Source organism: Macaca nemestrina, chromosome 20 (assembly GCF_043159975.1).
Source record: "Macaca nemestrina isolate mMacNem1 chromosome 20, mMacNem.hap1, whole genome shotgun sequence".
Classification (NCBI taxonomy): domain Eukaryota; kingdom Metazoa; phylum Chordata; class Mammalia; order Primates; family Cercopithecidae; genus Macaca; species Macaca nemestrina.
In genome coordinates this window covers 12,196,464-12,209,846 of record NC_092144.1, presented here as the reverse complement: position 1 = coordinate 12,209,846, position 13,383 = coordinate 12,196,464, and the positions used below count along the sequence as shown (strand labels likewise).

Genomic DNA, 13,383 nt, shown 5'->3' with positions numbered 1-13,383 from the left:
TCTGTTGCCATTTCCATCAAATCTGAACCTCGGCTGTGTAGGGATGAAGAGAAAGCTTCCTTATTGCTCTCTGAAGTTTCACTAAAAATTACTGACAAAAGGCAGATTAATAAGAGAAAAGGAATACGAATGTATTTGATCATAGTGTTACCTGACAAGCCTTCAGAATGAAGACCCAGAGATAAGGGGAAACTTTTGTTTAGAGATGGAGTCTGGCTCTGTTGACTGGGCTGGAGTGTACGGGTGATCTTGGCTCACTGCAGCCTCAAGGGATTCTCCTGCCTCAGCTTCCTAAATAGCTGGGATTATACGTGCCTGCCACCATGCCTGATTAATGAAAAGTGTCTTATGCTTAGGTTCAACAAAGTTTGAACACCCAGGTAGAAATCTAATTGGACAAAAAGGGTGTGTTGTGGTTCACGCTTGTAATCCCAACACTTTGGGAGGCTGAGGCGGGTGGATCACTTGAGGCCAGGAGTTTGAGACCAGCCTGGGCAACATGGAAAAACCCCATCTCTACTAAAAATACAAAAATTAGCTGGGCATGGTGCATCTGTAATCCCAGCTACTCGGTTGGCTGAGAATCGCTTGAACCCGGGAGGCCAAGGTTGCAGTGAGTTGAGATCTCGCCACTGCACTCCAGTGTCGCCAGGACAACAGAGCAAGACTCAAAAAAAAGGTGGGGGGGTTGTCTAATACTAATAGGTTGAGTCGGGAAAGCCAGCAAGGCCTGTTTGTCTAGATTCTTCTTGGAATCTCAGGAATGCATGCTCAGACCAAGAAAAATCTACATAGGTAGGCCTTGTGTGGGGCAGAAACTTCTTTGAAACGGAGGTCTTATGACCTACAGTCAATAGGGTAGGTCAGATAATTTATTTTTTTGAGACAGCACTTTGGGAAACCAAGATGGGAGGATGGCTTGAGCCCAGAAGTTGGAGATCAGCCTGGGCTCAGCACAGAGAATTCTCATTTCTACAGGAAAAAATATATATAATTATGTGTATATGTGTTTGTTTATTTATTTATTTATTTATTTTTGAGACGGAGCCTCACTCTGTCACCCAGGCTGGAGTGCAGTGGCATGATCTCAGCTTACTGCAACCTCCGCCTCCCAGATTCAAGCGATTCTGCCTCAGGGTGGCGGGCACCTGTGGTCCCAGCTACTCAGGAGGCTGAGGCAGGAGAATGGCGTGAACCCGGGAGGCGGAGCTTGCAGTGAGCCGAGATCGCTCCACTGTACTGCAGCCTGGGTGACGGAGCGAGACTCTGTCTGAAAATAAATAAATAAGTAAAAGAGCGTGGTGGATGACACTGGTAGTCCCAGCTACCTGGGAGGTCGAGGCTGCAGTGAGCCATGATCGCACCACTGCACTCCAGCCTGGGCGACAGACCAAGACCTTGTCTCAAAAAAAAAAAAAGAAAATTGTCATTGAGAATATTTTCCAAGGCAGAGTGGATGAAGTTAGATGTACAGAATAAATACAGGACTCTCTGAGATCCCTATAACCTGAGCGCTGCGTGTGACCCTGGAGCCTCACAGGGGCACACACGGGCACACAGAGCTTAGCCTCCTGTTCTCCAGCAGCGCCTATTGCGCGCGCAGCCCCAGGACCACGAAACTGCTGCTTAACGGTCGGCCCCGCCCCATTGGCCGCGCAAGTTCTCAAAGGGGGCGGGGCTGGGAGCACGAGTCACACAACAAGCACGCGCCGGCGCGGAGCTCACCAGGGGCGGGTCGGCGCATGCGCAGATGGTGCGAGCTTGAAGGCGGGAAAATACGTAATGGAGCGACAGGGAGTACGCGGCGCTTGTTTCCTTCGCGCGCGTGGGGCGGGCGGACAGATGGGCAGGGAACGGCTGCGATCCCAGCCTTCTCCAGCGGACCTGAGCCCCGCCGCTTGTCCTTTGCTATTGGGGCTTCCTCTCATCAGGCCTGGCCCCATATTTCCTGACTGACTGAACCCGGCCCTGACTGACGCACTGACGGTCTGATTTCCACACATGGCGCGTGGCCGAAATGGAGTAGAGAAAGGCACAAAAACCCACGCACCGCACCCGTTTCTTTCATTTCTTTTCTCCCAAGTAGCTAGGATTATAGACATGCCCCAACCACGTCAGCTAAGTTTTGTATTTTTAGTAGAGACGGGGTTTCACCATATTGCCCAGGCTGTTCTCGAACTCCTGACCTTGTGATCCGCCCGCCTCGGCCTCCCAAAGTGCTGGGATTACAGGCGTGAGCCACCACGCCCAGCCTCATTTCTTTTCTCCTACCTCTTCTTTCTGGAAGGACTCCAGCCAACACACATACCAGTTAGGAGCCCAGGTCCCCCAGTTACATTCCTACAGTCCTGCCCTCACCCGGCCGCTCTAGGTCTGGTGTCCAGGTGTCCCCTAGGGACACAGTGTCCTTTCACCCCACGCCCCTGCCCTCATGGCACCTGCCCAGCCCTGCCTGTCTCTCCTGCGGGTCCCCACCGTCCCGCAGCGGCACATAGAGGTGCCCAGGGTTGAAGGGTCGGCAGGAGGACGATCTGTTCACTCCTTATCCTCCCTCCTTGGCCTCCCTCCTGACTGTGCTCGCAGGTGGACGTGCCCCATGTGAAGTGCAAAGACCAGGAGCCACAGCCCTTGGGGGACAGCAAGGAGCATCAGCGGTGGGAAGAGAACTGCAAGGAGGAAGCTGGTGGAGGGCCAGCTAGGTGAGGAAGATCCCAGCCCTGTGGGTCCACACGGGCCCCTGGGTCCCTCTCATTCACCGTTTTCTTCCCCAAGGCTCTGCCAGTGTCTGCTTCTTTCTTTTTTTTTCCTCCTAACACAGCATCTTGCTTTGTCACCGTGCAGCGGCATGATCACAGCTCACTGCAACCTCCACCTCCCAGACTCAAGTGATCCTCCCACCTCAGCCTCCGAAATAGCTGGGATTAGAGGCATGCCAGAATGTCTGGCTAATTTATTAAAATATATTGACTGGGCACAGTGGTTCATGTCTGTAATCCCAACAATTTGGGAGGCCAAGGTGGGTGGATCACCTGAGGTCAGGAGTTTGAGACCAGCCTGACAAACATGGAGAAACCCCATCTCTACTAAAAATACAAAATTAGCCGGGCATGGTGGCACATGCCTGTAATCCCAGCTACTCGGAAGGCTGAGGCAGGAGAATTGCTTGAACCTGGGAAGTGGAAGTTGCGGTGAGCTGAGATCGCGCCATTGCACTCCAACCTGGACAAAAAGAACGAAACTCTGTCTCAAAAAAAAAAAAAAAAGGTCGGGCGCGGTGGCTCAAGCCTGTAATCCCAGCACTTTGGGAGGCCGAGACGGGCGGATCACGAGGTCAGGAGATCGAGACCATCCTGGCTAACACGGTGAAACCCCGTCTCTACTAAAAAAATACAAAAAACTAGCCAGGTGAGGTGGCGGGCGCCTGTAGTCCCAGCTATTCGGGAGGCTGAGGCAGGAGAATGGCGTAAACCCAGGAGGCGGAGCTTGCAATGAGCCGAGATCCGGCCACTGCACTCCAGCCTGGGCGACAGAGCGAGACTCCGTCTCAAAAAAAAAAAAAAAAAAAAAAAAAAAAAGCCAGGAGTGGTGGCTCACACCTGTAATCCCAGCACTTTGGGAGGCCGAGGTGGGTGGATCAAGAGGTCAGGTGGTCGAGACCATCCTGGCTAACACAGTGAAACCCCGTCTCTACTAAAAATACAAAAAATTAGCTGGGCGTGGTGGCGGACGCCTATAGTCCCAGCTACTCGGGAGACTGAGGCAGGAGAATGGCAAGAACCCGGGAGGCGGAGGTTGCAGTGAGCCGAGATCGTGCCACTGCACTCCATACTGGGCAACAGTGCGAGACTCCATCTCAAAAAAAAAAAAAAAAAAAAAGATGGAGACCATCCTGGCCAACATGATGAAACCCCGCCTCTGCTAAAAATACAAAAATTAGCTGGGTATGGTAGCACACACCTGTAGTCCCAGCTACTCTGGAGGCTGAGGCAGGAGAATCACTTGAACCCCAGAGATAGAGGTTGCAGTGAGCCAAGATCATGCCATTGCACTACAGCCTGGCGACAGAGTGAGACTTTGTCTCAAAAAAAAAAAAAAAAAAAAATTTAGTAGGCCAGGCACTGGTGGCTCGTGCCTGTAATCCCAGCACTTTGGGAGGCCGAGGCAGGCAGATCATGAGGTCAGGAGTTTAAGACCAGCCTGGCCAATATGGGGAAACCCTGTGTCTACAAAAATTAGCCAGGCATGGTGACAGATGCCTGTAATCCTAGCTACTCAGGAGGCTGAGGCAGGAGAATTGCTTTAACCTGGGAGGCGGAGATTGCAGTGAGCCAAGATTATGCCATTGCATTCCAGCCTGGGTGACAGAGCAAGACTCGTCTCAAAAAAAAAATATATATACACACACACATACATATACACACACATACATATATATATATATATATATATATATATATATATTTAGTAGAGGCTGGGCACGGTGGCTCATGCCTGTAATCCCAGCACTTTGGGAGGCTGGCGCTGGCAGATAACTTGAGGTCAGGATTTTGAGACCAGCCTGACCCACATGGTGAAACCGTCTCTACTAAAAATACAAAAATCAGCCAGGCGTGGTGGTACACACATGTAGTCCTAGCTACTCAGGAGGCCAAGACAGGAGGATCCCTTGAGCCCAGGAGTTTGAGACCAGCCTGGGCAACAGAGGGAGACACATCTCTCCAAAAAGAAATAAAAGAAAGAAATCAGCACGGTGTGGTTGCACACACCTGTGGTCCTAGCTACTTGGAAGGCTTAAGTGGGAGGACCACTTGAGCCCGGAAGGTCGAGGCTGCAGTGAGACATGATTGCTTCACTGCACTGGAAAAGCAAGACCCTGTCTCAAAAATAAATAAGTAAATAATGTCATTTCAACTGGTGGCAAGTAAGTGGAATGAAGAAACAAAATATAGTAAGGAGCAAGTAGAGTTACAGGGACCTTAGAGCAGTTGGAGAACTCTGAAGAGGTCACATGAGAAGGGGCCAGCCAGGAGGCATTCTGGGCTCAAAACTTCCACGAAGAGGGGGCCCCAAGTATGAAGTCCCTGAGGTAGGAATAAGCTTGATGTGTTCTCAAAAGAGCAAGAAGGCTGATGTTGGCCCCCAGCACTTTGGGAGGCAGAGGTGGGTGGATCATGAGGTCAGGAGTTTGAGACTAGCCTGGCCAACATGGTGAAACCCTGTCTCTACTAAAAATACAAAAAATTAGCCGGGTGTGGTCGCGTGTGCCTGTAATCCCAGCTACTCCAGAGGCTGAGGCAGGAGAATTGCTTGAACCTGGGAGGCAGAGGTTGCAGTGAGCCAAGATCGCACCACTGCACTGTAGCCTGGGCAACAGAGCCTGACTCTGTCTCGGGGAAAGAGGCTGATATGGCAGGTATTGTAATTGGCAGCAGGGACACCCCCGTCCTCCAGACAGACATGCTCATACCCTCCTGGTGTTTGCATCTGACCAAGCACCAACACGGAACAGATCATGGTGCTGGGAGACCTTTCCCCTGGGGGCAGCCAGACGAACGTGGAGCCAGGGAAGGTGTCCTTGTAGAAGAGATGTGGAAGCAGAAGGTGTGGGCTGGGCGGGGAAGGAGGAGTTGAGAGAAGGGCTTGTGCAAAGTCCCTGCTTGTGGCATTCGGGGAGCTGAAGGAAGGCCAGTGTGGCTGGGCAAGTGGGGTACAAAGGTGAGGGCAAGGTGAGGGCTGCAGAAGGGGCCAGGTCATGAGGCATTTTGTGGGCTACAGACTTTACCCTAGAGGTTTTTTCAGTAACAGCTTTCAGATATAATTCACATACCATCCAGTTCACCTCTTTTTTTTTTTTTTTTTTCCCCAGACGGAGACTTGCTCTGTCGCACAGGCTGGAGTGCAGTGGTGCAATCTTGGCTCACTGAAACCTCCCCCTCCTGGATTCAAGCAATTCTGCCTCAGCCTCCCGAGTAGCTGGGACTACAGGCATGCACCACCACGCCTGGCTTTTTTTTTTTTGGTAGAGACGGAGTTTCACCATGTTAGCCAGGATGGTCTCAATCTCCTGACCTCGTGATCTGCCCATCTTGGCCTCCCAAAGTGCTGAGATTATAGGCATGAGCCACCGCGCCCAACTCACCTCCTTGAAAGTGTATGATTTGATTGCTTTTGGTATATTCAGAGCTGGACAACCATTCTCATAGTCAACTTTAAAACATCTTCATCACTCCAGGCTGGGTACAGGCCTCCCAAAGTCCTGGGATTACAGGCGTGAGCCACTGCATCTGGACTTCCATCTTTTCAATGGCTGAATAATATTCCACATGAGTCTACCGCATTTTGTTTATCCATTCATCTGCTGATAGTCATTCAGGTGGTTTTCACTTTTTCGCTGTTACGAGCAGCACTGCTATGAAATCTATTTAGAAAAGTTTGCGTGTAGACAGATGATTTCATTTCTCCTGGGCATACTCATACCTAGGAAGGGAACTGCTGGCTCACAGAAGTGACATGCTCAGGTTCCAGTTATAAAAAGATACGGCTGCAGGCCGGGCACGGTGGCTCACGCCTGTAGTTTGGGAGTTCGAGGTAGATGGATCACCCGAGGTCAGGAATTCGAGACCAGCCTGGCCAACATGGCAAAACCCCGTCTCTACCAAAAATACAAAATTAGCCAGGCGTGGTGGTGCATGCCTGTAATCTCAGCTACTTGGGAGGGTGAGGCAGGAGAATCACTTGAACCCGGGAGGCGCAGGTTGCACTGAGCCAAGATTGCGCCACTGCACTCCAGCCTGGGCAACAAGAGCGAAACTCTGTCTCAAAAAATACTATTAATTTTAAAAATGGCTGCTTTGTAGAGAATGGCTGGGAGGGAGAATGTGTGAATGTAGGGAGGCCTAGTGAGAGGCTTCTGTGGGGGCGTGGCCTTTAGCAGGGCAGGTGGAGGGAGTGCCTTGTACCATGGGGCACAGGAAGGGGATGAGGGAGGATGTTTCCCGGCCATGACGTGCTGGAGCGAACTCTTACCGGCTTGCAAGAGCCGATTCTACACATCTCTTCCCAACTTAGCATTTAGCGTCTTGTCTTCATGTTGGTAGCCTGAAGTTGGTTATGGTGGGAGGCTCTGCACCACGGAAACTGGCAAACGCTATGAATCAGGGCTTCCCCCCATCACACAGCCAGTTGCTAAATGCTTACCAGCACATCACTGTTGCCTGCTTTCCAGCTTGTGGTTTCCAGTAGGTGGTGGCTTCTTGGCAGAGACAAGAACACGAGTTCCGTGTTGTCCTTGTTTTTCTGAGCCATTTTAGGTGGCCAGGGACATCCACCTGTCCAGGATACAGTTGAACTTTCTGACCCGGAACTCGGGATGGGGCGAGGGGCTGGAGATGGTGCTGTGGGAATCACTGTTTCAGCAGCAGCTGTGGAATGAATGAACTCACCTGGGGAAGGAGTGAGAGGAGGGTCAGGACAGGGCCCTGAGGACTCCAGGCAGAAAGCAGTCAGCTTCCCTCACCTGGCACATTCCTCTGCTGGAAAGCAGGCCACGGGTGTGAAATGGTTTCTAGTGTGTGCTATCAATTGGAGACCAAAAAAAAGGGAAGCAATGGTTGAAGTCGTTTGTTTGCTAATACCTTACTGCGGAATAGCATGTTTAGACCAGGATCTGTGTAGTGAAAAGACAGACTGCTGCAAATCATTTAGAGACTTCAAGGAGCTCCACGGGAACTCTGGGCCAAAAAACAGATGGATTAAAACCAGTGCAGGGGCCAGTTAATAGATCCAGCAGCAGATACTCAGCAACATGATTAAAATGTTAACACGTTTCCAGAGAGAAAAGGAGAGGTTGAGGAACTGGCTCATCAGCTCCCATTCAAACCTTCCCCCTTCCTGGCTGTACTTCAGCAAAACATTGTTTTGCCTAAGCGCCAGAGATTCTGTTGTGTTCCCCCCTTGAATGTTTGATTAGCTTGCCTCCTCTACCGGGACTGCCACCCGCGGTGGTCATAAGTGGCTGGCGGATTGTTTACTTGTATATCTGTTAGAGGCCACGGAGGGAGGGCTCCGCCAGCGGGCGGTTCTGGCTCAGTCGCCTGCCAATCACAGCTTTACCTGGAGCGAACAGATGGTCTCTTCGCTTAGACCCATTTCCTCCCCAGCTCCTGGGCCCCCTGCCAGCGTGGGCCCTGCTTGGGAACTATGTCCTAATCCTCGCAGCCAAATTAGGGACTTCTTAGAAGGACAGACCATAATAGATGAACGAAGCGCTGTGTTCACAGCCCCCAGCCCACTGCCCAATGCGGGCGCAGGCCATGCACACCCAACGTGCTGTGTAGGGCTGACTTGCATTTTCTGGCCTCGGTCCAGGGTTCCGCAACAGAAGCCGGCCTAGGAACCGGGAAAGCCAGCAGAGAGGACACCGCGCATTTTGTTTATTAAAGTTAATTGGTGAATGCAGGCCCAGGGAAGCCTATGATTCATTAGCATCCTGATTAATATGCAGCTGCTGAGTATTAAGAAAAATGAAATCGAAAGGAATAAATCCCCAAAGGAGAGGTTGGAAAACTAAAGAAGCTCTCAGCAGACATCTGATGCAGGCCTTTGTCCTACCATGAAACTTGAATTAGCTGAATTCAAGTGATTTTTTTTTTAACTGTTTGCTTAGCTGCCATGAAAACCGGTTCCAGCCTCATCCCTTGAGCCTTAGAAAGGAGCAGCTCTGAACCATTAGCAGCTCAAGCAGGTTGTGAACAATCACACACAAAGAAACACCTGGTGCTCTCATTGATTTTAATTTTAGGGTCTGAAACTGTTGAAAGCATCCAGGAGAGGTCGAGATAACAAAGCAAACTCAGTAGGAGGAGGTGTGGGAGTCCCAGTGTCAGCGCTGCATTCATTTAGATATTCAGCAAACTGATGAAGCCTTTGGGGTGCTGCAGAACAAATGAGTAGGGTATAGTCTGCACCCTCAAGGTGTCATGTGCTACAGGGGACTGATGTTCATAAACTGTGGCAGCTTTGTGACCAGCAAGGCCAAAGTGTAGTGGGGGTAGAGAAGTAAAATTCCAAATGTTCCATTTTGAAGGAGGCAGGCAGGGAAAATCATTCCAGGCAAAGGCTGACATGTTTGGGGAAATTGTGGAAGGTCCCCAATTGCTGCAGATGGAGGGACTGTAGAAAACAGTAAGGCTAGATTGTGCTTGGTGGCTCACGCCTGTAATCCCAGCACTTTGGGAGGCCAAGGTGGGCAGATCACGAGGTCAGGAGTTCGAGACCAGCCTGGCCAACATGGTGAAACCCCAGTCTCTACTAAAAATACAAAAATTAGCCGGGTGCAGTGGCGGGTACCTGTAATCCTAGCTACTTGGGAGGCTGAGGCAGGAGAATTGCTTGAAGCCGGGAGGCAGAGGTTGCAGTGAGCTGAGATCACGCCACTGCACTTCAGCCTGGGTGACAGAGCAAGACTCTGTCTTGAAAAAAAAAAAAAAGAGGCCGGGCGCGGTGGCTCAAGCCTGTAATCCCAGCACTTTGGGAGGCCGAGACGGGCGGATCACGAGGTCAGGAGATCGAGACCATCCTGGCTAACACGGTGAAACCCCGTCTCTACTAAAAATACAAGAAAAATTCGCCGGGCGAGGTGGCGGGCGCCTGTAGTCCCAGCTACTTGGGAGGCTGAGGCAGGAGAATGGGGTGAACCCGGCGGGGCGGAGCTTGCAGTGAGCCGAGATCGCGCCACTGCACTCCAGCCTGGGCGACAGAGCGAGACTCCGTCTCAAAAAAAAAAAAAAAAAAGAAAAAAAAAAAAAGAAAGGAAACTAAGCCTGTGCTGGGCGCGGTGGCTCACGCCTGTAATCCCAGCAATTTGGGAAGCCAAGGCAGGCGGATCAGCTGAGGTCAGGAGTTCCAGACCAGCCTGGCCAACATGGTGAAACCCCATGGGCATGATGGCGGGTGCCTGTAATCCCAGCTACTCATCAGGCCGACATGGGAAAACTGCTTGAAATCAGGAGATGGTGGTTGCATTGAGCTCAGATCGCACCACTGCACTCCAGCCTGGGCAGCTGAACGAGAACTTGTCTCAAAAAAAAAACAAAAGGCAAAAATTAGCCAGGCATGGTTGTCAGGCACCTGTAATCCCAGCTACTCGGGAGGCTGAGGCAGGAGAATCACTTGAACCTGGGAGGTGGAGGTTGCGGTGAGCTGAGATTGCGCCATTGCACTCTAGCCGGGGCAACAAGAGTGAAACTCCGTCTGAAAAAAAAAATTAAAAATAAAAATAAGGCTGGGTGCGGTGGCTCACGCCTGTAATCCCAGCACTTTGGAAGGCCAAGGCGGGCAGATCACGAGGTCAGGAGATCGAGACCATCCTGGCTAACACGGTGAAACCCCGTCTCTACTAAAAATACAAAAAAAAAATTAGCCGGGCGAGGTGGCGGGTGCCTGTAGTCCCAGCTACTCAGGAGGCTGAGGCAGGAGAATGGCGTGAACCCGGGAGGCAGAGCTTGCAGTGAGCCGAGATTGCGCCACTGCACTCCAGCCTGGGCGACAGAGCAAGACTCCATCTCAAATACATATATAAATAAATAAATATAAAAAAAGGTAGAAATGAGAGGATTTTGAGACAGGATGCGGAGGGACAGAGAGAAGCCGGACTCTAGGCTTGCTGCTAAGTTTTGGGCTTGGGAACCAGGTGGCTTTTTATGTCATTCACTAAGGGAAGGGAAGATGAAATTGGGTTGCCAGGGAGATGATGCTTTTGGTTGTGCAAATGCAGAGTTTCAGATGCCTTTGAGACAGCCATGTGGGGAGACTGGGAGGTTTCATATATTCTTGGGAGCTCAGGAGAGAGGCATGGGCTGGGATGATAGAATCTAGATGATAGAATCCGAAGTGTGGATGGTAATGGAAAGTACTTGCAAGTCATTTATTTATTAGCAGCACACTTATTGCTTCTCTCATGAGGAGTAGGTACTGAAGATACAAAGACAAAGGAATGAGACATGGCCCTGGCCCTTCAGGAGACTACAGGGGAGGCCAAGGTGTAGACAGTGAGACTGTAGGTGCTGTGTGCACCGAATCCAGCAAAGGAACACTTTCCGGAGGAGACAGGACGTAGGTGGGAAAGGGGACTGTTCAGGGATCCCATGCTACGGGAATGAATGCCTTTGGAGAGTAACAGCCTGTGCACTGTGGAATGGTGGCTGGAATATTAGCTGCAGGGGCCAGCAGGGAGGAGGCATGGAGGCCTCACTGCAGAGCAAGTGTGTGATTGAGGGTGTCTGGGAAGAAGACAGCAGAGGCCCAAGCACAGACCCCTGGGATACCACATGTCAGGAGTAGCAGGGAAGGGTGGTCAGCAGTGCTGGCTGCTGCCAAGAGGTCAGCATGTTGGTCTGAGATGTCTACCGCTGTAACCACAAGGTCATGGGGACTGGTAGGAGCTGTTTCATTTGAGAACCGGGGTAGGAATCTGATTGCAATGGACTGAAAAGTGAATGAGGGGTAAGAAAATAAGCCCAGGATGGCTGGGTGTGGTGGCTCATGCCTGTAATCTCAGCACTTTGGGAGGCTGAGGCGGGTGGATCACGAGGTCAGTAAGCCGAGATCACGCCACTGCACTCCAGCCTGAGCAACAGAGCGAGACTCCGTCTCAAAAAAAAAATAGAAAAAGAAAAAGAAAAAGAAAAGAAGCCCAGGGTGAGACCCTCCTCTCTCTTTAAAAAAAAAAAAAAAAAAAGGCCGTGCACAGTGGCTCATGCCTGTAATCCCAGCACTTTGGGAGGCTGAGGATCACGAGGTCAGGAGATCGAGACCATCCTGGCTAACACGATGAAACCCTGTCTCTACTAAAAATTAGCCGGGCGTGGTGGTGGGCGCCTGTAGTCCCAGCTACTTGGGAGGCTAAGGCAGGAGAATGGCGTGAACCCGGGAGGCAGAGTTTGCAGTGAGCCGAGATCACGCCACTGCACTTCAGCCTGGGCGACAGAGCGAGACTCCGTCTGAAAAAAAAAAAAAAGCCCAGAAAGTGTAAGCAGCTCCTTCTAGAACCCTGGCCTTGATGGGGAGGGAAGAGGGAGGTGGTTGGCTGGGGGAGACTGGGTGGGAAGGGAGGGATGTATTTGTGTGTTGTGGTTGTTTTGTTTGAAACAGGGTCACCCTCTGTCGCTCAGGCTGGAGTGCAGTGGCGTCATGTCACCTAGGCTCCAGTGCAGTGCCATGATCAAGCTCACTGTAGCCTCCACTGCTGGGCTCAAGTGATCCTCTCACTTCAGCCTCCTAAGTAGCTGAGACTACAAGTGCACGCCACCACACCCAGCTAATTTTTGTGTTTTTCGTAGAGATGGGGTTTTGCCATGCTGCCCAGGCTGGTCTCAAAACCCTGAGCTCACGATTCACCTGCCTTAGCCCCTCAAAGTGCTGCTATTATAGGCATGAGCCCACTGTGCCTGGTTCAGATAGCTGAAAATTATTATTATTATTATTATTATTTTTGAGACGGAGTCTCGCTGTGTCTCCCAGGCTGGAGTGCAGTGGCCTGATCTCCGCTCACTGCAAGCTCTGCCTCCCGGGTTCACGCCATTCTCCCGCCTCAGCCTCCCAAGTAGCTGAGACTACAGGCACCCGCCACCACGCCTGGCTAGTTTTTTTTTGTATTTTTAGTAGAGACGGGGTTTCACCATGTTAGCCAGGATAGTCTCGATCTCCTGACCTCGTGATCCACCCGCCTCGGCCTCCCAAAGTGCTGGGATTACAGGCTTGAGCCACCGCGCCCGGCCTATTTTTCTTTATTTTATATTTTTGAGACGGAGTCTTGCTCTGTTGCCCAGGCTAGTGTGCAGTGCCACAATCTCGGCTCACTGCAACCTCTGCCTCCCAGGTTCAAGCGATCCTCCTGCCTCAGCATGCCTAGTAGCTGGGATTACAGACACATGCCACCATGCCCGGGTAATTTTTGTATTTTTAGTAGAGATGGGGTTTCACCGTGTTGGCCAGGCTGGTCTCAAACTCCTGACCTCAGGTGATCCACCAGCCTTGGCCTCCAAAAACGCTGGGATTACAGGCGTGAGCCACCATGTCTGGCCAAGATTTATTTTTCTAAGTAGTCAGTAACCTGCTTGTGGACACAGCTGACTTTAAGGTTTTGTGTGACCTGCTGCATTCAGGAACTGCTCTGTCCACACCTACAGGGCTTGGCCTTTCAGAGCTGGAGGACCTCAGAGGCCGACGAGGAAATGTAAGATCCAGGAGGGGAGTGGCGCCTGAGTGCCTTAGTAGGAAGCAGGATACCAGCTGGGAAGTCAGGCCTAGTGGGTACAAAGCCCAGCTCTACCACAGACTGTCCTCCACCTTGAGAAGGTGGTGTAACCACTCTAAGCCCATGTC

At 51.4% G+C, this 13,383-nt stretch overlaps 1 protein-coding gene across 1 annotated transcript in view; it reads left to right on the top strand.

Moving 5' to 3' along the window:
• Positions 1-1,678: 1,678 nt before the first annotated feature.
• LOC105465374 (synaptonemal complex central element protein 2) overlaps positions 1,679-13,383 on the top strand; it is a 19,307-nt gene continuing 7,602 nt past the window's right edge. The window contains exons 1-2 of the mRNA XM_011713827.2: positions 1,679-1,797; positions 2,584-2,699. Of these exons, the coding sequence (XP_011712129.2) occupies positions 1,783-1,797; positions 2,584-2,699 (131 nt within the window). The 5' untranslated portion in view covers positions 1,679-1,782. The remainder of the gene's footprint in view (positions 1,798-2,583; positions 2,700-13,383) is intronic.